General features: G+C 36.0%; 2 protein-coding genes across 2 annotated transcripts in view; one reads left to right on the top strand and one right to left on the bottom strand.

Annotated features, from left to right (window-relative positions):
• The first annotated feature begins 396 nt into the window (after positions 1–396).
• Positions 397–13,157, top strand: stxbp1b (syntaxin binding protein 1b). The gene is made up of 20 exons (XM_058775918.1): positions 397–664; positions 3,214–3,263; positions 3,613–3,694; positions 3,815–3,891; positions 4,525–4,603; positions 4,692–4,795; positions 6,952–7,100; positions 7,641–7,725; positions 7,886–8,016; positions 8,190–8,297; positions 9,112–9,172; positions 9,257–9,322; positions 9,402–9,482; positions 9,565–9,703; positions 9,956–10,065; positions 10,700–10,804; positions 10,888–10,973; positions 11,063–11,217; positions 12,044–12,170; positions 12,366–13,157. The coding sequence occupies exons 1-19, from the start codon at positions 628–630 to the stop codon at positions 12,151–12,153; spliced, it is 1,815 nt and encodes a 604-aa protein (XP_058631901.1). The 5' UTR covers positions 397–627; the 3' UTR covers positions 12,154–12,170; positions 12,366–13,157.
• A 1,883-nt stretch (positions 13,158–15,040) lies between these two features.
• whrnb (whirlin b) overlaps positions 15,041–26,437 on the bottom strand; it is a 60,090-nt gene continuing 48,693 nt past the window's right edge. Inside the window, exons 7-12 of the mRNA XM_058777259.1 lie at positions 26,171–26,380; positions 25,158–25,226; positions 23,361–23,967; positions 21,870–22,051; positions 21,517–21,633; positions 15,041–15,752 (exon numbers count right to left, since the gene is read on the bottom strand). Of these exons, the coding sequence (XP_058633242.1) occupies positions 15,570–15,752; positions 21,517–21,633; positions 21,870–22,051; positions 23,361–23,967; positions 25,158–25,226; positions 26,171–26,380 (1,368 nt within the window). The 3' untranslated portion in view covers positions 15,041–15,569. The remainder of the gene's footprint in view (positions 15,753–21,516; positions 21,634–21,869; positions 22,052–23,360; positions 23,968–25,157; positions 25,227–26,170; positions 26,381–26,437) is intronic.

The raw sequence follows: 26,437 nt of genomic DNA, 5'->3' as shown, positions 1-26,437 counted from the left end.
TATTTATTTATTTAATTGTCTGCGATCACTTTGCTAAAGCGTAGGAAAGATAAATGCAAAAAAAAAAAAAATCATGTATGAAATAAGCTAAAAATATCATTTATAGGGAGATTTATAGACATTTTAAATACTTTAAAATAAATGAAGCATTTCTCTGAAGCGGCACTTGCATTGGGCAGAATAAAAAGACGATGTCTCCCTCTAGCGGGTGCTAGTGGTCTTTTCTGGTATTCTTACAGAAGCACAACTACAGTAAATGCATTGTAACGCAATTATTGCGCAAACGTTCATTTTTCTTGATGCGAATTTAAAATCCATTTATTTCATAGCAGTTCATATAACTGTACGCAATACCCCAAAACATGAGTAAAACAAACCGCTCGCAAAACCACTCAATGCTTCATCAATACATGACAGAAGCTGCTGAAAGGCTATGCTTAATGTGCACAAATGTGTGTGTATAGTTTACAAGACATGCAGCATATGTCAACAGTGGAGCTGCGGAGGCGTGTGGTGGGATTAGGCATCGACGCAAGCACCGCATCCCATTTACACAAACTGTAGCTCTGAGCGCGCGCACACTGCGAGTCCAGCAGAGAGAGAGAGAGAGAGAGAACAGGAGACAGCATGGCATCTCTGGGGCTCAAGGCGATTGTCGGAGAAAGTAAGAAATGTTTTGTTAAAGTTGATTTAGGTCTACATTTTTGATGTATTTAAAAGTGATATTTCTAATTTGTGGTATTATTGACATTTCCTTAGAAATTTACTTGGATGTTGTGTGTTTACATGTTGAGTGAAATGTTACTGCGCTATTCACCAACATAATCCTCAAACAGTAACACTGCTCTTCTTAAATCCTTTAAATTTAACACTCTTATTATATTATATTATATTAAAATTATATTGTTGCACTATGCAAATGATTGTGATGTAGCTAAAAAAAAGTACACTGGAGATTGGAGATACACAGTAATCTGTGTAGTCCTGTGGGATTAAGGATCTAGATATGAGGGGAGGCTCATAGTGCTGTTGGGTGGAAGCACAAAGAGTGGAAAAATAGGCCTGAATACAAATAATACACGCACGAATTTGTTCTTAGAAAAAGCTGTTAAGAAAAGCTGTTAAACAAGGCTGGTGTTAGATTGCTGACATATGTTGTGTTTATTTTTTATATCTGTTTTATCTATCTATCTGCTGTATCTATCTATGCAAGGCATTGTGAATGTGATTCCTTTAAACCATAATATTAGTCACCTTTTGTTATATCTATAGGCTCAATGGATGTTAGATTTGTCTTCCCTTAACAGTTTTGACATGCCAGTTTCAAAAATGTACTTTTTTGTAGCCCTGGATATTTTCTGGCTCTAAATGCAACCATGAGGTTTGACAAGATTTCCAGTGTTCAATAATGCACTCTCTGATCACAGCCAGAATTCAGTTTTTGCCATCTGTCCTATGTCATTCTTTCTTGTTATTTATGTTGCCATATTTAGTGCTGGTGTTGATTAAATCTGAAAGATTCTGAGGAAAAACATCACCAATTATCACTTGTGAATATTTGTCACTTTTGCGTAGATCAAGCATTGTGTAGATCACGTACACGTACATATTCATTACTGCAACAACATCAGGAAAAATGACACATCATAGCATAATAGGCATATATCAAAAATGCTGCTGGATGATATTTGTCTATTCATGTTTTTGGACATATTGGTTTGCACTATTAATATTGTATCTGATTTTTAATCAATATTTTTTTTTAGTCTGTATCTAAAGTATCTAAAAGCTTTCAATCCAGTTTCGACCCTTTTTAATCTCACCAGCAAATGTTTTATAAACAGAAATTTCGTCAGACTGGATGTTGATTTGTTGTTCGACAATTTCAGTAATAGCCTGTGAGGCTCATCACACATTTATTTTAATGCAACAACACCTCTGGGTGTTAGAACTGAAAGATCCAGCGTCAATAGCTGTGAAATGTGTTATATGACTGCAGGAAGCTGTTGGGTTTGGGATTTCGCCATTCAATGGAGCTTTTAAAAGGGCAGTAAAAATGATTCAGGTCCACTGTGCTCACATCCAGTGGCAGAGATATACAAAGAGAGAAAGAGAGTGAGAAAAATAAAAAAAAGAGTGACAAAGAGCAGGAGAAAGAGAGACAGAGGAAAAACAAAAATAGAGAGGCTGGTGGTGTAAGAGGATTGGGAAGAGATTAGGCCTGCGATTGCTGGGTCTCTCTCACCACACAATATATATCATTTAAACTAACAAATCAAGTTGACCATTTCATTTTTTGCTGTCATAAAAGACATGAGTGGTGTATTTGATTTCTTTTTTTATTATGTGGTTCCATACAATTTTCTTAATCATGCACTTATTATATCATTAACTAAAAACTAAATGCAAAAAGGAAAAAAAATAAATCTTTACACCAAATCACATTGAACAAATTACAAAAAAACATCCTCATATCATACTTAAATGTGATGCTAAGCAGCAAACCATAATGTTATAATAATAATAAATTCAGCCCAGAACCATGTTCTTTAGTCTCTGCAGAGGATATGTTGCTGTTTTAAACATATTCAACAACAGGAGAGAAGGTCTAAACTCAGCAACACCTCTACCTGACACTTTTGGCAAACTTGTCTCAGTGGACTGTATGTGCAAGAAAAAGTCTGTCAGAGAGAGTGTATGATTATGCGGTGTTTTAGCACAGATATATTTGAAGTGACATTCTCTCAGATATATTTAATGCTCCCATTATCACACACCTATACTGTATATTTCTTACTCAAACATTTTAAATGACAAACATTTTTCTCAATATTCTTAACATATATTGAGTATAACATATAGTAATTTAAGATCTTTGTCTGGATATCTGTCTCAAGTCAGTGGTCTCATTATTTCAGATTAATTTATAAGTTATAACATATATCTAAACATTGTAACATCAATATTACAGTGGTATATACTCAATATTAATATTACACTGGTAAGAACAAAGGCTAGAGAATGTAAGGTTTTGTTTTACAGTCATTATAATTTATTTTCTTCTTTAATATGGTATTTTCTTGCATTTGAGATTTGAAAAGTTTGGACTCAGATTTGCTTCATCTCTTGCATTCAAAATATTGATATTTTCCCTGAACATTGTCCATTTTGCAGAAATCACTTTTTTTCATGTTTGTTTTTTTTGTGCTACAGAGATTATGAATGATGTCATTAAGAAGGTGAAGAAGAAGGGAGAATGGAAGGTAGACATCAATCTCACCATCAATTCATCTGAAGAATATGTCAGTGATTATGAAAAAGTTGTTCATGTGCTGTGATGTGCAGCATTTGTTTGTGTCAAAACACAATCTTTATTTAGTCTGTGCAGTATGATAAAAAAAGAATCTTGAAATAAACTTCAATTAACTTGAATTAAAGATGACTCTGGTGTCATATTAGGCCTTCTAGCTTAAAAGGGCATCCTAAAGCAGCATTAAATCAATCCAGAAGCATCCCATGTTGGCGAACAGCATTTAAAACATGTTGTGTTACACTGGTCTTTGATTTGTTACGTGTTGTTCTACATACATAATGCATGCCGTTCTCCCTCAGGCATTGGTGGTGGACAAGCTCAGCATGAGAATGGTCTCATCATGCTGTAAAATGACAGATATTATGTCTGAGGGAATCACAAGTGAGTTTTACTCCTGTAGAAATGCTTCAAACAGGCACAAAACCACTTAGCTTTATAAATTATACAGCAATTTGGCTCAACTTGACTTTTTTCCATAACCATTTCCTTTTATTTCTCCAGTTGTTGAAGATATAATCAAGCGGCGTGAGCCTCTTCCTACCATGGAAGCCATATATCTCATTACTCCATCTGATGAGGTAAGTTGTCTCATTTACTTTTAGGCATAAAACAGAGCTTGTATGGGAGTTTGTATTGTATCCCAACATACACAAGATGATAGTTACTGATATACAATACAATAGTGAAATGTTATCAAATGTAATTTCAGCAAGGATGCATTCATTTGATGAAGGAACAGTGAAGACATTTATAAAGTTACAAAAGATTTCTATTTCAAATATACGTTGTTCTTTTTGAACATTCTATTCATTCAAAGAATTCAAAAGATTTAGTTTCAAAGAATCCTGAAAAACATTTCCACAAAAATATTTGCCAGAACAACTGTTTTCAACACTGATAATAAGAAATGTTTCTTGAGCATAAATCAGCATTTGAGAATGATTTCTGAACGATCATGTGACACTGAAGACTGGAGTAATAACTTTGCCATCAGAGGAATAAATTACTTTTTAAAATATTTTAAAACAGCAAACTTATTTTAAATCGTAGTGTTTCACAGTATTAATGTTTTACTTGATTTTTGATCAAATAAATGCAGCCTTGGTCAGCATAAGAAACTTCAAAATCATTTTAACAATCTTACCGATCCAAAACATTTGAATGGTAGAATTTTTATTATAAATGAATGAATATGTCTGTGTTATCAACAGTCAGTTGAGGGACTCATCAATGACTTCAGAGACCCCCGTAATGCCATATACAGAGGGGCACACGTGTTCTTCACAGACAGTGAGTGTGTTTTGTTTTTTTGGACGTCAGCAACTGTTTTCTACCACATCTACTAGACATTTATCTCTGTTTTTAATTTTGACTTTAGCAATCCCAGACACTTTGTTCAACTTGATAAGTAAATCCCGTGCCTCTAAATCCATAAAGACACTGACTGAGATTCACATCGCCTTCCTGCCCTATGAATCACAGGTGAGTAGCTTCTACTTTACACCCTGAGACTCGAGAAAGAAGGATGTATGGAGATGTGGGGGGAAGGGTTGTATCATGCCGGAACATTCGAGAGAAGCTTTGGTTGGGTTGTCTCTGTGCCGCCAATCCTCTGTTGTTGCCCTCTATAATTAATCCTGAGGCGTGGCTGAATCAGCCTTCCCTATACCAACCCTAATCCTGCTCCCCATTGGCTAATGCCCCATCAACGAGTCATCGGGCATCCAATGAGAGAGAGAGCGTGGAATTGGAATTTAGTTAGATGTCAGTAGGGTTATGTACATGTGACAGATGGGGCAGTGTGTTGAGGCTAGTGTGTTAGGATAGGGAGAGGGAGATACAACACTGATATGGATTATAGGTCAAGCCGAGGGAAGAAAAGAGGATAGTGTAGTTATTATGTGGCGGTAGATTAATCTGAAAACCATGTTTTTGGCCAAACGTGCAGAATGTACAGAATACGGCACACACATACAGGCACAGGCGAGGCAGGTGACATATCGATGAGTTATTACTATTGTGGGACAGTAACAGCCCTATAACAGCCATTAACATATATCCAGTGGTGGATGAAGCACCTTCACTTTTACCTTTTAGCTGGTTCTCACGAGCAGATGGACATCAGTTAGATATGAGCTGCAATAGGACAGGAAGCTGCTTGGTAAAAGTTACCTGTGGCACTAAAAGAATTACAAATTAGCAAGCGGGCTCAAACTTTAAAAACTTTTTTTTCAAACTATTTGCTGCTGTGAATCAGTAATATTTCAATAAAAATATCACATGGCTGAGAACATCCTGTGTAGAGTTGGTCACAAGGGACTCATTTCAGATGAATTTTAAGAAGTGGTTCTCAACCAGGGAGACTGGAACCCACTAGGGGGCCTCAGCACACTTCCAAGGGGGCTGCAAGATGGCTTAAATGTATGTTTATTAAATATATTGCAATTATTTAAAATAAGCATCAAATAAGCTAAAACAGCTAAAGATGTGAACTGTCATCATATTTCTCTATTTTATAGAAATTTCATATATAATGTTTCTCTTATTTTAATATTTTCCATCAATAGCTGTCTTTTCTGGCAAGGAATGAGGGTTCCCATGGTCTATAAAATTTTCGATGTTAAATTCTAGACCTGAAAAGGTCATGGAAAATTAAAACAAATTTAAAACCGCAAAGTAATTGTAATTTTTGTAAAATGAGTACAATGAGTATACACTTTTGTAGGTTTGTCAGGCTCTAAAATGTTTTATTGGGTAGAAATAACTAAAAAACTGCTATTTGAATAACTGCTAATAATAATAATAAACCCTTTATCCTGTAATGACTGAATAAAAAATAAAAAAACATGCAAATTCAAAAAGAGTGTTCAAAAAGTTTCTGAAACTTCTGGAATTACAGAAATGATTTATAATAGTTTTAATTATTTTAAAAAAATGAATTATTTAATTATTTTGTCACTGCTATTTTCTGTTTATGCTGTTTTTGTTACAGCAGTAGCATCAGAATATAGTCTTGTACAGTGAGGGGCCTTGAATTCACAAAGGCTGAAAACCACTGATTTAGGAACAGAACATGTAACCTGAAGAACATATTTTTTTTACAGTTATGTGAAACAGGTCTTTAGACCAGTGAGATTTCACTGTGGGCAGAGCCAATAAAAACCAAGCGAGGGAAACAAAATGTTCTGTCAGTCTGTTGGAATTAGGGCTAGTTGGGCCAAAATCTAACATGGAATATTAAAGAGAAGCAGTTAGTAGCCACTTTATCTCACCACACTTGGTTATGACACACTATTTGTGTTCTACATCTCTATTTGTTATTGAGTCCATGTTTTAGCAGAAAGACGTTTTTCATTATGTTTTTACAGTAGGCGGAAAACAGTATATGAGACGAGTGTCTGAAAACAGTAGGCAAAAGGTACAAGAATGGCCTACTACTTACAGCAAAATACTGAATGAAGCTTTAATTCTGATGAACACTTTACATCTGAATATGGGTTGTATATATTTCATTCACACTATATTTTACAACAATCGCAAAAAGTATGGTTCCAACCAAATATAGTATCTAGTCGACAGTATGCAATTTCGAAAGATGTTACGAATAAATGTATCTATTTTTGCTATGCTGTTCTCAGGTGTTCTCAGTGGACAGACACGATGCCTTCCAGGATATCTACAGCCCGTTTAAAGCTGATGTAAAGAACCAGGTGTTGGAACGTTTAGCCGAGCAAATAGCCACCTTGTGCGCCACACTGAAAGAGTACCCAGCTGTTAGATACAGAGGGTGAGAGAGGAAGAAGCAGCACACACATGAACGTCTTACCATCAATCTCACATTCTCATAAACACCATCTGCTGATGTAACTCCAAGCATTATCAGCCATCTGCAAAGAAAATATAAAAAACACAAGCACACAACTGTTATTTAAAAAATCAGATATAACAGATTATAGTGATTAGATTCCCAGCAGGCACCAGACGTCTATGTAACGTCAGGTTGACGCTGGACATGACGTCGGACAGACGTTGCATTTTGGTTGAAAATGAAAATCGAGTTGACGCCAATTTGACGTTGACTTAACGTTGGATTTTGGTTGCACAACCTAAAAACAACAAAATCTCACGTCGGTATTGGACATCAATTTAACATTGACATTAGACATTGAATTTACATTGAATTTTGGTCACCCGACGTCGCAACTGAAATTTAACCAAATATCAACGTCTTATGACGTTGTGTGCCTGTGTTGTGCCTGCTGGGTTTCATCTAGAAGGTCAGTGACGGTCCATATCATGATTAACTATGTGTTGCTGTGTTTTGAAGAGAGTACAAAGACAATGCAGTCCTGGCCCAGATGCTTCAGGATAAACTGGACGGTTACAAAGCAGATGACCCCACTTTGGGAGAGGTGAGTCTCAGAGCTTGTAGCACAATATTTTGTCTCGGATGATAAAAATAAACTGCTTCTGTCTGGCACCAGTGACCTTAATTTCTCACTGTCCAACTTTAATTCCTTGCTGTACTGTTTTGTGCTCCATCTTTGTCTCTTTCTTTTTCCTCTCTCACAGGGACCCGATAAAGCACGTTCCCAGCTATTGATTCTGGATCGGGGTTTTGACCCTGTCTCGCCACTTCTACACGAGCTCACATTTCAGGCCATGGCCTTTGACCTGCTGCCCATTGAGAATGATGTCTACACGTAATAACTCCAGCAGTTTGTAATTCATCTATATCCTGCTCTGAGGTCGCTCAGATCATTTCAGCTGACCTTCGGTCAAGTCCAAGTGGTTCACTTTTCATGATGTTAATATCTCCATCCATCATGTGCTATGGGCAGTTTACTGATGCTGATGGTGCATATGTGTTAATCAGGTATGAGACCAGTGGAATGGGTGACACTCGTATGAAGGAGGTGCTGTTGGATGAAGATGATGACCTGTGGATGACTCTGAGACATAAACACATAGCAGAGGTGTCCACGTAAGTCTGTTCAGTCCTGCACAGGTTGACATTTATATACACTGCCGTTCAAAAGTTTGGGGTCGTTAAGATTTGTAAATGTTTTTTAAATAAGTTCCTTTCTCACCAAGGCTGCATTTATTTGATAAGCAGTAATATTGTGAAATATCATTACAATTTCAAATACGGAGTGTCTGTTTACGCTAAATGCAAAGAGTGTGTCTTGTTGGCAGAGGCTATTTACACTAACTCTGCCCACCAACGTGTGATTGAGCTAGTCAACAGTTGAAAATAAAGTATCGGATAGAGTTAGGGTCGGTGTAAGGAGGGCTTAGATGGTCCCAATAAGGTGGCATCCATTTGAGAATTTGAATTAAAATTAGAATTTACACTCGATACGTTATTTTTGCATACTGTTTTATAATGTACTACAATACTGCTATTTTAACATAGCATAAATAGAATCTTTAGCTATTTGTACTTAATGTACTGTAAATAGCATCAATCACTAAGAAAATACTTCTATTTTCACTTAGTGTAACGAGCCTCTATCACCGCTGCCTTTAAAATAACTGTTTTCTATTTTTATGTATTTTAAAATATAATTTATTGCTGTGATGGCAAAGGATCGCATGATCCTTCAGAAAACATTCTAATATACAATATCAAACTGAAATCTTTTGTAACATTATAAATGTGTTTACTGTTACTTATATATGTTATACTGGAAAATGAAAAACAAGAAAAAAAGATTGAACAATTATAACTAATTAAATGAATAATTCATAATAATTATCATAATAATGTATTAAATATAAGAGTTTCTCTCTTTTAGGGCTGTGACTAAATCACTTAAGGACTTCTCTGCCAGCAAAAAGATGAACACAGGAGAGAAGGTGTGTTATTAATCACTGATCAAAAATTAACTGCAATTTCTCGATTATTGCCAATAACTGACAAAGTGTTTTGACATCTTCCAGACCACCATGAAAGAGCTCTCCCAAATGCTTAAAAAGATGCCACAGTACCAGAAAGAGTTAAGCAAGGTACTGAGATCCTTTACATGTTTTATATAAACTGATTCAAGGGGATAATATTGCTGATGGTGGCTTTATAATTTTGCAGTATTCAACTCACCTGCACTTAGCAGAAGACTGTATGAAGCATTACCAGGGCTCAGTGGACAAACTGTGCCGTGTTGAGCAGGTAAAGCTTATTTTGGATTGGTCTTTTTGCACCAAACTGTCATATTAATTAGCGTTAATAGAGTTTGTGTGCTCTGTCATAGGACCTAGCGATGGGCACAGATGCAGAGGGTGAGAAGATCAAAGATCCCATGAGAGCCATCGTACCCATCCTACTAGACGCCAACGTTACCATCATGGACAAAATCCGAATCATCCTGCTCTACATCTTCCTCAAGAATGGTGAGAGAGCTGCAAAATGGCCAATGCTTTGTATTCTCTATCTGTTTGGCTGTGTGTGGGCGAGATGGGGGTGTTTGACATGTACAGTTTGTACACACAGTCATTACTAATATCACACAACAGTGAGCAAAACTGTCATTATGCTGTAATGCTGGGCTTCAAGAATTTAGAACCAGTTCAAACTCTATATTAATTATGTGTATAATTATGTACAATTATTCCTGGCTGACTCTGTGTGTGTGTGTCTCATAGGTGTGTCAGAGGAGAATCTCTGTAAGCTCCTCCAGCATGCTCAGATCCCTCCAGAGGACAGTGACATTATCTCTAATATGGCACATATGGGGGTTCCCATCATTTCAGAGGTCATTAATACGCACAAAACATGTTCCCCTCCATTCTCTGACCATTTTAAAAAGCTGAATTTTCAACATCATTACTCCAGAGTCATTTTAATATGCTGATTTGGTGCCGTGCTACTTAATATATTCGTGGAAACTATGATACAGTTAACAAGATTCTTTGATGAATATCAATAAGTTCAAAAGAACAGCATTTATATGGAATATGAATCATTTGTAATACCGTATTATAAATTACTGTCACTTTTGAGCAATTTAATGCATCTTTGCTGAATAAAGGTCTTCATTTCTTAAAAACAAAAAAACCTTACTGACCCCAAACTGTTGAATGGCAGTGTATACATTGGCCATCATTTCCACCTACTTTGACATTGAGATTACACTTTGTACTCACTTAAACTGTTAAATGTCATCTTAAGTAAATTAATAGTGTGAATATTAATATTGTAAAGCATACATTCACTTGTATCTTCAAAAACAATTTTATTTCTAGCTTGTTTTTAGACAATATAGAATATATCAGCCATTTATCGGATATCGGTTAAATAATTCCCAGCTTATTTAACCAGAATACAGTGCATCACTAATCATAATGTCTGAGGTCGAAATTCATAACCCTTTAAATATGTATCCACAGCAAGCAACCACGCGTAAAGGGAAGAAATCTGACCGCAAGGAGAGAATCAGTGAGCAAACATACCAGCTCTCCCGATGGACTCCTTTGGTCAAAGACATCATGGAGGTGAGCTGAACCAACAGTACTTTCCTCACTTTGGATACGTCATCTTTTTTTTACTTTAATTTCTCATAATTGCATTATAATAGGATGCCATTGAAGACAAGCTCGACCCAAAACAGTACCCTTACATCTCCACACGCACAGCATCCTCAAAGACGACCACAGCTACCAGGTAGGATTACCTGCATAAACCTATGTAATCAGTATGCAACATCTTCTAGTCAAATATCTAGTGATAAAACCACTGCTGTCCATTTTCAGTGCACGTTATGGAAACTGGCATAAAAACAAGAGCCCGGGAGAGATACGCAACGGCCCACGCATCATCGTCTTCATCATCGGGGGTGTGACCTACAGCGAGATGCGCTGCGTCTATGAGGTCACACAGGCCAACGGCAAATGGGAAGCTCTCATCGGTGGGTTGCAGTGCTCAAGGGCCCTTTGTGAACTATCATTGACTCACTATTTCAAAGACAACCATTACAACGGACAGCATTACACAATTCTGCCTTGTGTCACTGTGCCTTTAAAAATTCCAAGTGATATATTGATCAGACGTCTTTGTATTATGCACTACCATTCAAAAGTTTGGGCTCATTTAGTTTTCTTTTTATTTAAATAGTACTTTTATATTTAGCAAGTGAGTATTTAATCAAAAGTAACATTAAATATTAGTAATATTAAACATAAAAATATTTTGTATCGATTATGTTTCCACAAAAATATTAAGGAGCACACCCATTCTCAACATTCATAATAATTAATGTTTCTTAAGGACCAAATCAGCATATTAGAATGATTTCTGAAGGAGCATGTGACACTGAAGACATTGACATAACAGAAATAACATTTGAAAATATATTAAAATAGCAAACAATTATTTTACAATAACAGTAAAAACATTTCACAGTATTCCTGGTTTTATTGTATTTTTATCAAATTAATGCAGCCTTGGTTAGCACAACAGTCTTTTAAAATCATTAAAAAATCTTACAGTCTGTAGTGTATATTTTTTGCTGATCTAAAATATGAAAGCATTCTGCTGTGGGACACATAGGTGATGGTTGCAAAACATTCTGTCATTTGCCTTGACAATAAATATAATAGAATAAATATATAAGAAAGTTAAATGTTTACAAATCATTGTATATCTGTGACTAGTGAACTGCATTTAACCACCCCCACAATGTGAGTTAATGGTTTTAATAAAAGCCCTGATCGTGTTTCTGACTTCCCTCACAGGCTCCACCCACACCATCACTCCCGTGAAGTACCTAAAGCATCTGCAGCACCAAGACTTCCTGGACCCCAACGCGGCCCCCGAGGACCAGCTTCCTGCAGAAGATCAGTGAGGAAGACAAGAAAAAAGGTCAGACCTTTATCATTGTAAATGGATTAAATTGGATTTATTTTAAAGGCATTTTTAATGACACCATTGCTTCAATATAAAAAATCGGCTGACATTTTTATCATCACATTTAACACTTTTAATAAAGAGGCATTATGTAGATATCTTTTCATTTACTAAAACATTAATCAAATTTGATTCTTTCTTTCCTTTTAGAATGTGGTGACGTCATTGCCCTGACTCATTATTCTAATGTCATCAGTGATATGTTCCAACTAGACAAGTGTTAAGACTGAATTTTTCTTAACTTACACACCCATACAATATATCAGGCAGTCTGCCACCCTTCAGCACTTCCCTTGTCAGCAATAGGCTATAGTGACGTATATTACATAAATAGCCTCTGTTACATTTATAATCACCTTAATATTAACCTCAGATTACATCAAAGATCATTATCAAAAATCAAAGTCATAGTTCAAATGTTCATAGGTAGATAAAATAATAAGAGAAGATTATTTGAACACAGCATAGCAAATTGAGTTTTAGATTCTAGTTTCCTCTTCTGTAAAGTTATTTTGAATTGAATCAGTAGTTTGACCTGCCATGCAGTGTCTGCCAAGCATGATTGTGTCTGTTGCGTGATCAATTTAATATCGGATGTCCCATTGTGAATATCAACTGCTTCATGTTATTTTAATATTGTGGTTTTGAAATAATAGTTGCAGTACTAGTCCTGTATATAGACTTTGTTAATATAGTAAAGCCTCCCTTGATGATATTCTATTTTTCTTTTACATCTCGACTGTTCCTTGTGTAGTAATGTAGCATGAATGCTTTTTATGTTATAATCTGATATTTATGCTAAGAATACACAAAGCTGTGTAAATCATCTATATGCCATGTTCAAAAATATATGTTTAATGCGTCAGAGGTTATGAAGTGTGAACTATTGTCTTGTGCATATAGTAAAATAAACTGGTTAAACATCTTCTGATTTTCATGCCATGCACATCACACATTAGGGTATTTCTCATAATATGATAGAAAATACACATTTTGAGTTTTTGGTTTTGAGGCAGATGCATCTGAATGTGCATTTAATATATACAACACAGTTGGCTATGTTGATATAAGAATTTAAAAAAATGAAGAATGACAAATCAGAAGAAAGAAAAAAATCTCTACCTTAATTCAGACTCAACTTCATTATAACAGTCTAATTAAAGACATTTTCAAACTCTTCAAAAAGAATAATGTTCAAAATAAATATAAAAATGAAATGACCTACAAGAATTTGAATGGTGTCACATTATTGCAAAAAAGCCAAATTAATTGCAAAAAGTATATGGCATAACAGGTAGAGTATAATATATTTAAATATAGTACTGCCTTACAAGCATAGCAAACCTTTGAAATTAAAACCATGTGCTTCATTTGAACAGATGAGGGCACCAAAACACAGCTTCATCAGAAAACAAAGCTGGATGAACACATTTTAGGATGATAACAATATGATTTAACCAAGAAACAAAAAAGATCAATAAATTACAGACATTTAATTCAGTCTTTAAATATTTATTTAAGTCTCTTTTCCAGTTTGGCATAAATCATAAATATTTCAGGCATAATATTGATACCCTCGGATTGTGCGCTGTTTTTATATGGTGTTGTTCTGTAATCAGCCTACGATAATTTAGTTCCTGTAAAGTTACAATATTATGTGTTTTTCACATTGCAAAGTACAACAAATGACAAGCAACGAATGAACAAAAATCAGATCTTTATCAACTTAAAGACAGACTATCTGCATAATGGTATGTGGTGTATGAATAAAATATCTGAAGGGAACAACATCCTTTGGGTTGAAAAACTAATATGCTTCTACGTTACTATTCTAAGTATTGATGTTTTGGTTTCATATTTAAGGGTTTTAATTGTTTTGATGCAGTCATCGAAAACATTATATCAACAGTATGTGCAAAAAATATATTACATAAATAAAATATATACAGCTTTACAGTATTTTACCTATGTACAATAACTCTCTCTGTATGTTGCATAATCAGGAGCCATGCATTTACATATAATTCAGACTGAACATCTGATCTCTTCAAAAAATACTGCTATACATTTCTTCATTATTCCTCTCTATAACCTCTCTTTGAAATATGCACACTGACATAAGAGCTTTAAAAAAAAACAGCCTGATTTTGTGTCTGTGAGAGAGACAGAGAAGGAAGGAAAGAAAAAGAAAAACGAATGAGAAAACAGTGAGATACTCTAGAATCCTCCTCCTCGCTCCGTCTGTCCAGGAATAATTCTGATCTCCATTCACATATGAAGTGATGTATTAATATCACTTCATTTCACTACTTCCACTGAATTCAGTTCCTTTCATCAAAAAATATGTTAAACACCTTTGGAATCAAGGAAGAGTTTTTTTCTTCCTTGAAAAAAAAAAACACCTCCAAAACAATGATTATGCCATTTGATATTATGATTAAAATATCAGATTTTCTCTTAAGAACTGTAATAGAAAATCTGTATATATTTATATATTTTTGTATAAATATATTTGCTGTATATATGTATTAGCTATAATAAATATAAATAGAAATTAATGAATGATTTGAATATATATACACAACTCTACCATTCAAAAGTTTGGGGTCATTATGTTTTTTACTTGTACTATTAAAATTGATCAAGTAAAATTAAAGACTTGATCACTGTCATATATATATATATATATATATATATATATATTTTTTTTTTTTAAATCAAATAAATTCTGTTCTTTTGAACCTTTCATTTATCAAAGAATCCTAAAAAAAAAAAAAACATTTATCATGGTTTCCACAAAAAAAAAAAAAAATTAGCAGCACAACTGTTTTTAACATTGATAATAAGAAATGTTTCTTGAGCACCAAATCAGCATATTAGAATGATTTCTGAAGGATCAAGTAACAACAAAGACTAAAGTAATGGCTGTATACAGAGTAAAATATATTAAAATATACACAGATAACACAGCATAAGAGACTTCTTTCAAAAACATAAGAAATCATACAGACCCCAAACTTAACGGTAGTGTGTGTGTGTGTGTGTGTGTATGGCACAGATCTGACAGACTTGATATAACCCTGATCTCGTCCTAACAATCATATCAGCAACAGTCTTGGCTCTGCAGATCATCCACTGGAACATACCAAGAACAGGTTGAGTGAAGGTGTGTGGCAGCTGCTCGTTGTTATAGCGAGAACACAGACGTAAGGTGGGCATGTTGCAGCTTTTGAACTCTAAGCTAACTGTGACTCAGATATGACAAGCATGACTCATTCAGCTGCTCTGTGTGGATGTGACGTAAAGTGCAAGGTCTTCGCAGTGGCGTCCAGTAAAACTCTCGAGGGACGACTTCTACAGAGCATAGTTGAATTCGGCGATCATAAAGTCGACATAGTCTTTGTCTTTGGTCTTAAAGGCCTCGGCAATGACCCGAGTTGCGTCCCGGTGCTCCATGCCTTTAAGCGACACGCCGTTCACCTCCAGAATCACCTGACCCACCCGTAACTGTCCAGAGATATGCACACAGCCCCCCTTCTGAGAGACAGAAAGAGAAAGAGAGAAACAAAGCAGCTGTCTCAAACTTTCTATAAAGAGAGATCATCTATCAAAAGTGTGAGAGAAAAGACAAGTGGGAAATGGGGGAGAAATGACTGCTTGCTCTCTCAGATATGGCACTTCATATTGAGGGGTCGTTAGCTGACCTCTTGTCAAAGTATAAAGATAAAGCGCCTGAGGACAGGAAGAAAGAGATAACCAAGATGAGCGTTCTGGCTGTCAACTTCTGTTGAGCTGGAGGGAGGCCTGTCTAATAGTCCTCTACGGAGCAAATGAGAACGGGTTACACCACTGTCATATAATCTGCTGGAGTCTGATCTAATTTGTCACCATTTATTACAGTTTAAATCTCTACATGACACCTGAGCTGTTCGTGTCTCGAAGAATAGCGATTGCTCTCATAATGAGCATTTGATTAAAACCAAAGTAAATCTTAAGGAGTCTGGAAGTGCGGTAGTCATGGTTACACTTATGACATCGCCTCATTGTGCCGTGTGTTTCTTTCAGGTTGCATTCAATTCGTTACCGTGTCAGACGACATGTAACATCGCATACTGTATAATGCTTTAAAAAATACTGCTTTAATGAAGAGTCATTATGCCTGTTTTGGCTTTGAAATATGATCCACAGCACATTTTTCCAAGACAAGCAAGGCATTTTAATAAATGGAGAAATATTAGTATTACCCTGTTGTAGGGTATCAAGGACAATCAAGCACAAATCCATTTACAATTCATTAGCTTAAAGCTAGAAAATAAATCTCTATTTTTCTAATAATTTTTCCTTTCTGTGAAGGTCAGCATTTTCAGGACAATCAAATAAGCAGAGGAATAATCTGATGGTATCAAACAGCACTTTAAAAAGTTTTTCCTTTCACAGTTGCTGTTTCAAGTAGACCAGCTAACAAATTATGGTGTGTTCAGATCCTCCTGGGAAGTTCGTTTTTAGGCGTTTGAAAGTAGCAGTTATGGCTTCAGGTGCATTCACATCACTTTGTTTGGAGCAAGATAGCCATGTACCTTACCCAAAAATACCGCAGTAAATAAAAGATGTGTTTTGTCTTTTTGATATTTTTATTTAATTCATGAAGTTGCTGCTGTAAACGCAATTGTTTATATAGTATCATAATTGCAATTGTAAACAGTGTTGGGGAGTAACTAGTTACATGTAACAAAATTATGTAATTTAATTACAAAATAAATGTAACTGTAATCTGCTACAGTTACTGAGAAAAAATGTGTAATTTAATTATAGTTACTGAAAATGTTAAAAGATTAGAAAGGGGGTTAGATCTGAACATTTCACACGCATACAGATTTGATTGATGTCTTTCCCAAATTGCAAACTGTATTTAACCTCAGAACAATCTCAAAGTAAAAAGAGGTGCTAATGTCTGGTGATGCTAATGTTTGTGGTGGCTAAATTATTATTTAAGTTAAATTATTATCATTTTAACTCAAGTGATGAAGGGTTTTGAAATTCTGATAGTAAAGAGTTTTGAGTACTACTGTAAGGTTAATCCTTACTGGTTTAAATGTTTGAAAATGATTAACATTCGTTAGAAATTTAGAAAAGTAATCAAATTTAATCAGTTACATTACTTCAATAAAGTAATTGAAATAGTTACACTTGTTACATTTTAAATAGGGAAACTTGTAATCTGTAACCTATAACATTTCCAAAGTAACCTTCCCAACACTGATTGTAAATGAAATAATATATATAATTTCATACATTTCACAAATTTCACAAACAGATAAACTGCCAACGCTGCATCAATGCACTCAAAAAGATCCTACATTTCTTACTCACAATTGAGGTGGTATTCACATGCATTTAACCTATAAATATGATCTTTCTAACATGACTGAATGCACCATTATACAGATTCCTCCAGTCTTTTCTCAGAAGCCCAGCCCTCTAAAGATACATCAGTCAATCCAATGTCAGCACACCCAAACTTAAAGGGATAGTTCACCCAAAAAATGAAAATTTTGTCATTAATTACTCACCCTCATGTCGTTACAAACCTGTAACCCATTCATCTTCGGAACCCAAATTAAGATATTTTTGATGCATTCCGAGAGCTCTCAGACCCTCTCATAGACAGCAAAGTGTCCTTACACGATCAAGGCTCAGAAACGTAGCAAGGAGATCATTAAAATAATCCATGTGACATCAGTGATTCAACCGTAATTTTACAAAGCTACGAGAATGCTTTTTGCTCAAAGAAAACAAAAATAGGGTCTGAGAGCTCTTGGAATGCATCAAAAATATCTTAATTTGGGTTCTGAAGATGAACGAAGGTCTTACAGGTTTGGAAAGACATGAGGGTGAGTAATTAATGACACAATTTTCATTTTTGGGTGAACTATCCCATTAAGTTTGGGTGTGCTGACATTGGATTGATTTCTGTTTGGCTAAATTGTGAGCTGCATCCCAAACTCTTTTTTTAAGAGTCCAGGGCTGTCAAAGAGACAGGTGTGATGTCTCAGGACATAAAAAGCTGCGCCTTTAATTATGAAACATGTCCAGATGGGTCTGTGACAAGCTTTGTTCTCCTGTGACCCTTCCAATGGTGAAATTTACAAATGCTGATTGTGTAAATTGACAGTCTATGCAAATTTCAAGGATACTCTACCAATCAACAAAGAATACAAATACAGTAACACCGCTACAGCACTTTGTGTTTGGTCAGCAGTATCAGACATCTCTATAAGCGCTATTAGATACAAGTTATCTTACTTTTTCATCCCCTAAAGCTGTAGTCATATCACTAGCTGCTTGATTCCAATCTGTTTTAAATATGCAAGCAAACATATTTCAGCGCAAAGCTACTTTGCGCTAAAGGGGCAATCTCTCACCTTCATGTTGAGTGAACACAACACTGAGAGAAACAAGCATACGGAGACATGTACATAAACGGGTCCTGAATATGCTAATGCACTCCATTAGCTAACAGATGCTGGGCTAAAGGTCATAAAAGAAATGAGAGAAAAACAAACTGGCTCCTTTTTATTTAAAACTTCCTGTAAAGTTATGACTAAAGATTAATCTACCATCTTAATACCGCTAGATGCACAGATAGGGGGTCTATCTAATGGAAAAACTATCAACCATGTCATGAGTCATTTCTAAAAAGATAACCGGAATTGTGTTTCATGCAGAGTTGTAATTTTAGTCATATGATGGAGAAGCAGGTTTTACTGACCTAAGCATTCATGTGTCTATGAGGGAACAGCTTTTAAAAGCTTTTTTAAAACCACATTATATAAGTTACAACTGTATCTGATATTACCTCGATGGGTGTAATATCAGACCTTCACAGTACATTAGCAACCCTTTCCATCAGAGGAACAAAAGATACTTTGTGGGAATAGTAATTCTAAGACTTTGTGTTACTTTTATGCTAGCATTTTGCATTTATTACAGAAAAAAAATATATATATATGTGAACACTACAGAATACCAAATCAACATACCATATAGCCCTGCACCAAAACCTAATGAGCTACCTACAGTGTCTCACTGAAGTGAGTACACCCCTCATATTTTTGTAAATATTTTATTATATATTTTCATGTGACAACACTGAAGAAATGACACTTTGCTACAATGTAAAGTAGTGAGTGTCCAGCTTGTATAACAGTGTAAATTTGTTGTCCCCTCAAAATAACTCAACACATAGACATTAATGTCTAAACTGCTGGCCACAAAAGGGAGTACACCCCTAAGTGAAAATGTCCAAATTGGGCCCAATTAGCCATTTTCTCTCCCCGGTGTCATGTGACTCGTTAGTGTTACAAGGTCTCAGGTGTGAATGGGGTGCAGGTGTGTTAAATTTGGTGTTATCGCTCTCACTCTCTCATACTGGTCACTGGAAGTTCAACATGGCACCTCATGACAAAGAACTCTCTGAGGATCTGAAAAAAAAGAATTGTTGCTCTACATAAAGATGGCGTAGGCTATAAGAACATTGCCACGACCCTGAAACTGAGCTGCAGCACGGTGGCCAAGACCATACAGCGGTTTAACAGGACAGGTTTCACTCAGAACAGGCCTCGCCATGGTCGACCAAAGAAGTTGAGTGCACGTGCTCAGCGTCATATCCTGTGGTCTGATGAGACCAAGATAAACTTATTTGGTTCAGATGGTGTCAAGCGTGTGTGGCGGCAACCAGGTGATGAGTACAAAGACAAGTGTGTCTTGCCTACAGTCAAGCAAGTGGTGGGAGTGTCATGGTCTGGGGCTGCATGAGTGCTGCTGGCACTGGGAAGCTACAGTTCATTGAGGGAACCATGAATGCCAACATGTACTGTGACATACTGAAGCAGAGCATGATCCCCTCCCTTCTATTCCAACATGATAACGACCCCAAACACACCTCCAAGACGACCACTGCCTTGCTAAAGAAGCTGAGGGTAAAGGTGATGGACTGGCCAAGCATGTCTCCAGACCTAAACCCTATTGAGCATCTGTGGGGCATCCTCAAACAGAAGGTGGAGGAGCGCAAGGTCTCTAACATCCACCAGCTCCGTGATGTCGTCAACCTGTGAAGCTCTGGTGAACTCCATACCCAAGAGGGTTAAGGCCGTGCTGGAAAATAATGGTGGCCACACAAAATATTGACACTTTGGGCCCAATTTGGACATTTTCACTTAGGGGTGTACTCACTTTTGTGGCCAGCGGTTTAGACATTAATGTCTATGTGTTGAGTTATTTTGAGGGGACAGCAAATTTACACTGTTATACAAGCTGTACACTCACTACTTTACATTGTAGCAAAGTGTCATTTATTCAGTGTTGTCACATGAAAAGGTATAATAAAATATTTACAAAAATATGAGGGGTGTACTCACTTCTGTGAGATACTGTAGCTTTCTAGGCTATTATAAACGCTTGTTTTTTTTTTGTTGTTGTTTTTTTAACTGGAAGCTCATAGGTGACTATGAGTAGTGTATTTCTAAGCTAACAATACGATATTCCAATAACACAGCACACATGCATTTGTGGTGAAATTGTTAATTTTTAATCAGACTGAACTATTTTTAACTATGATTTTCACATTTATATAAACAACCATTTGAAAGTCTCTAAGATTTTTTGAAAAAGAAGTCTTATATGTTCAGCAAGACTACATTTATAAAAAAAAAAAAAAAACAGTAATTTTGTTAAATTTTACAATTGAAAACTATTTTTAATTATTGTGCTGCTTAATATTTTTATGGGAACGGCAATACTCTTTCAGGATTCTTTAATGAATAGGAAGTATAAAAGGGATCTTAATTTCTAGCACTTAATTTCTAGCGATTATCGCCGATTTGATTGCACAGATACTATTTAAACTAAACTGAGCTAGACAATGACATCTCTAAATTCAATAATGAAATGCCTTTAACTGAAAATTGAGTGTTTAATCTTATCATTATACATTACTGACACTCTATCCTCCAATTTGATACTGTTAAGTGCTTTGACACAATCTGTATTGTAAAAGCGCTATATAAATAAAGGTGACTTGACTTGACTTGAAACAATAGATTTCTTTACTCTCTCTTTTGATCAAAATAATGCATCCTTGCTGAATAAGATTATTAATTAAAAAATCTTACTGACTCTAATGGTAGTGCATGTATTTATACAATATTTTTAATAACCTTGCTGTTGTGCATTCTGGGATTGCTTTCAAAAAAAGCGAATCTTTCGTAGCCGTGGCTTTGAACTGTGACCCACTCTGACCCACCTGTATGGTTGTGATTCGTGGCAGAGGCTGTCTGGTGTTGGCACCCCCTTCAACAGCAATCCCCAGTGTACTGGCACACTTGGGCACCCGTACAAGCGTAGGCTCCATTACTCCCATCTAAAACAATGACAAACAGAGACGCTACTTTAGACGTCACACTCAAGAAGAAAGAAAAAGACAGATTTCAAGGAAGGTGGAAGACACGAATGAAGAGTTTAACGTGAAATGTAGAGCTAAACCAAAACCTTCTTTTAACAGCAGCAGGGCAACCAAGACTGAAAAAAGACTTCTGTATAATGGTTATTTATATGATGAAATGACTATAACTCATTTAAATAACAGAACTCTCTCACCTGTTTTGCGGAGGCCTGTGCGAGTCCTTCCGCTCTGCGTGTGTCACCTGTGGCCTGGAGGAACGGAGGTTTACCTGGTCGCGGGCTGCTGTCCTTACTCAACCCCCCAGCCTCTGCGATATCCACTCCACTGTCCTCGCTCAGAGTCTGTCCGCTGTCTGACAGCTGGGACAGCGTGGCTCCTGGGAATACAGACAAATGAACACACAAAGCCATAAATAACCCCACAATTTAGCTTTCACAGATTAGAGATCTGCATTCAGAATTTATGTGGACCTCAGACATTATTTGGATCTGAAAAGAGTTATAGAAGCTGGATGAATTCCCTAAGTGCTGAACTTCATCAAAGTTTTGATGGACCTACTAGGGCTGTCAATTTAGTGTGTTAAATGAGTGTAATTAATTATTTTAGATGAATGAGATGCCCTATGACCATATGTACAATTTGTAATAAGGTCTCCTGCCATCTGAGAAATTAAAGCCTCTAAAGAGATATTAGTACCTCCTTTACCTTTAGCCAATTTTCAGTAGGGCTGTTATCAATACAGATTCCCCTGATTCAATTTGATTGTGATACATGCTGTCATATTTCCATTTTGCTCATGTATTTTCCATTTTCTCCCACAACGAATGCTGTAAATAATACAGAAAACTTTATGCATTTCAGAAATATAAATTCTGAAACTTAAAGAACTATTTATGTACTATTTATTATATAACAGATCGACACAACCAAAAATGTTTTGTGAATACCAACTGAATTAATAATAATAATAATAATTCAGTCATTTGTCCACGGATCAAATTACACTGGTTGCTCTTTATGTTTTTGATTCACTAAAAATATTTGTTTTAATATATTAATTTGTTTGTGAATAAAACTACACTCATTGTGCTGTATGGTTCTGTTTCACTAACATAATAATATGTCTGTGAACCAACTACACTGGGTTCATACATTTCTGATTGATTATAAAGACTTGTTTTACAAGAGTCAAATGTTTGTGAAATGATCTACACTGGTAGTGCCGTATGTTACTGAGTGAAGCTGGTGTAGACTCAGGTAGAAGACTGGTTTTGAGATTTTAATAGTTCATTTGAGAGCATTCAAATCAAGATCTAAGATTGTTACCCAGCCTTCGAATCATCTTCAAAATACTGATATATGGGATTTAATCTGGTTAATCAATATACCACACAATTAATTCAATTTCAGTGCTAACTTGAAGGGATGGTTTATCCAAAAATAAAAAATCCTATCAACATTTACTTACCCTCATGCTGTTCCAAACTTCTGTTACTTTTTTCTTTTGTTGAACATAATATATAAAAAGAATATTTAAAAAATAAAATGTCTCAGTGTTTTTATGTATACAGTGGAAGTCAATGGTAACCGAAACTGTTCATTCTTCAAAATAGCTTCTTTTGTGTCATACAGGTTTGGAAGGACATGTGGGTGAGTAAATTATGACAATCTTAGAGTGTCTTCACCTCGTAGTTGGGGCTGAGGCCTTTCCTCTGTCATCTCCGGCTCGGGGTGCAGCGGGCTGGTCTGGGCGGCACTGCAGATGTGTGTAGAGGGGGAGCCCTCGGGCTTCTCAGGGCTACAGGGGGGCGGAGCAGGCATTAGCAGTGAAGGCGAAATGGATGGAGAAGAGCGTGGAGAGATCATGGGGGTTCCCTCTCTGGAACGATTTGGAGACTCTAGGTGCGGGGAGAGCACCGCCGCCTGCCTGCTCATCAGAAACTGAACCAAATCTTTACACGGGGGTCCAGAAGAAGGGCTAGCGTGGTAGGATAATGACCGTGGAGAGCTATGATGGTGAGAGCAGGGCGGAGGAGTGTGATGGACAGAGCAGGTGGAGGTGGTGTGGTGGATGGTACACGGGGAGGTGTGAGCAGAGCAGGGCGAGTGCGAGTGTGAGTGATTGTGGGTGTGGTTTTCCTGATGCCGCCTACAGGGGGCGGTAAAGAGCAGATTGGTCTGGGACAGCTTGGACGAAGGTCGTTTGGTCTGATTTTTAGGGCTGGCATGTCGAACAGGTGGAGGGGGAGGCTTGAACGAGGGGGGTGACTCGGATGACGGCTGCACCTTGTCCTGAAATAAAACATAAACGTACTCTCTATATTTATCTCCTCACTGTCGCTTTCAACTAGACAGGCAATTAAAGGATGCATTATCATTGAGGGAGGATATGATAAGAAGAAAAAAACACATTCTGACATTTAAAAGCTTTTAAAAGGTGACATTTCCTTCTAAAATGCCAGCACATTATGAAATTAACAGATGATAGAGTTGTCTGTATGTACAACAATTTAGCATAAGCGCACATTTATGACAAGACGGTCAATTACGGATTCATCCAAGATAATCGTTTATGATTACAAGAGTTAATGTTGGGCTACTGATGCTTAATTAAATGAGAGCAAGAAAGGCTAGGATAAAAATCTATTGAACTCAACTCAATCTTCAGCAAATTAACTAGATAAAAAGGAAATCTGTGTTCTGATTTAGAATCTAACAGCGTATATTTAATGTTATGAATATTTTATGATGTCATCATGTAATTTCGGCAAAATCAAAATAATTGGCATCAGAGGTGTAACAAGCTCTTTTGACTGGTATATGTACTCCATGTTTTTGGGCAGTGTACAGTAAAATTGCATTTAATACAATGTGAAGATTTGCAATGTTGGGTATATATATATATTTTCTTTCTTTTATTACATATTAAATTGATTGCACCACCATTCAGAAGTTTGGGGTCAGTAAAATTTAAAGAAATGAATACTTAAAACTAAAATATTTAATAAACTTACCAAACCCAAACTTTTGAACAGTAGTGTAAATGATGATTTTAGTGCTATTACTTCGAATTTTGTGCATTTTAATTGTATTTTTCAGAATAAATTTCTATTTGGGGTCAACTATTTGAATGGGACCCGTCTTCAATACACACATATCCTGTACATTTTTACATTTTAAGGTCAAGTAGAGGCATACTGTACCTATACACTGCCTCTACTAAATTTCAAACTATGAGACTATGTACGAGTATCCATCCGAAAACAAAATAAATCTTTTGCAATTTCCTCGTGACAGTCTTTGTATTTCAGGGAGAAATATTTTGTTTTCCGCATCCTAAATCATGTCCCTTTCTTTTCTTGTTACATTCAAATGTTAAAATACAAAAGCCATTTTAACGTTGGCTGCTTTTTCTTCATAAAATGTTTATTTAATCCAGGCTAACAGCATGCAGCCACACTGCAAAAATGTAAACAACTCACCAGTGAAACATCAGGAAGAGAATTTAGACTCTCGAGTTGCATCAAACTCCCATCCAACCTGCACTCATTCTATAATAGCAAAACAAAACAAAAAAACATAAACAATCACTGAAATGACTCAAGTGTACACAGCAACAATCACTCCAGAACAAAATACAATCAAAAAGATGTTCGAGTTTAAGAAACCCTTGCTCCACTTGAGATGCAGCTCTTCATTTCTCAGCCTTTTTCATCAGTTCAGCTCAATTAAGGCTTGTGTGGGTGAGATTTTACAATAGTGTTTGGAATCAAATCACATACAAATACCAAGACATATCAGATCAGACCAATCAATGCAGGCACAGTAGAAGTCAGTCTGAATAAAGTTACAAACAAAGTTCTCTCTCTATCCAAATAGGTATTATGAGGATAGAGCATTGAAAGCTATGAATGAATAATGAATAGATAAATAAATAAATTAATTAATTAATTAATATATAAGTTTTAAATACATTAATAGTTCTGTAAATAGATCAAATAAATGCAATTCTTTTTTAGCTTTCGATTACGGAATCCTTTTCCTGGTTTCTTTTATATTAATGAAAGAATCCAGTTCTTTTAAATTGTAATACCATTTCACAATATTACTGTTTTATTTTATTTTCACTTCTTTTTTTCTTTTTTGAGTCTTTATCTTTTTTTTGTTTTTCGATATTTATTTTATAAATGAATATTATGTATATTAACTTCACACTTTCAAAACGTTGGGGTCAGTAAGATTTTTTAGAAGAAATTTAAAGAATTGAATAGTAGTTCAAATAAATTCTGTCCACAAAGAATCCTGAAAAACATTATTGTAATAATATTTCACAATATTACTGTTTTCTTCAGCAAAATAAAATATTCAAGGGCAAATACTTTATAAATACTTATAATATTAGCAGAGTAATATTTAAACAGGGCATCTGTCCACCAGTGCATACTAATATTCACAGCAGTGCATTACGCCAATTGATGCTCGCACATCCACATGCCTTGCTGTAGCCAGGGACTGCAGTGGTCAGCTGGCAGACAGCAGGAATGTGGCCCTCTGGATGGGTGACGCAGATAGAATCAGGGTGCAGGAGGCCTGGGCCTCCGTGCCGAGCTCTCCACGCTTCCATCTCGCGATGTAACACCTGCCCGTCGAATCGTTCCAGATCCTGCGAAGCGATCAGAGTCCGCACCTCAGCCAGCAAGGACAGCTGGGGAGCAGGAACAACCAAGAGATCATTAAAAGAAACATCTGAAATCATCCAAAA

Source organism: Onychostoma macrolepis, chromosome 05 (assembly GCF_012432095.1).
Source record: "Onychostoma macrolepis isolate SWU-2019 chromosome 05, ASM1243209v1, whole genome shotgun sequence".
NCBI classification, from domain to species: Eukaryota; Metazoa; Chordata; class Actinopteri; order Cypriniformes; family Cyprinidae; genus Onychostoma; species Onychostoma macrolepis.
This window is presented reverse-complemented; position numbering and strand designations above follow the sequence as displayed.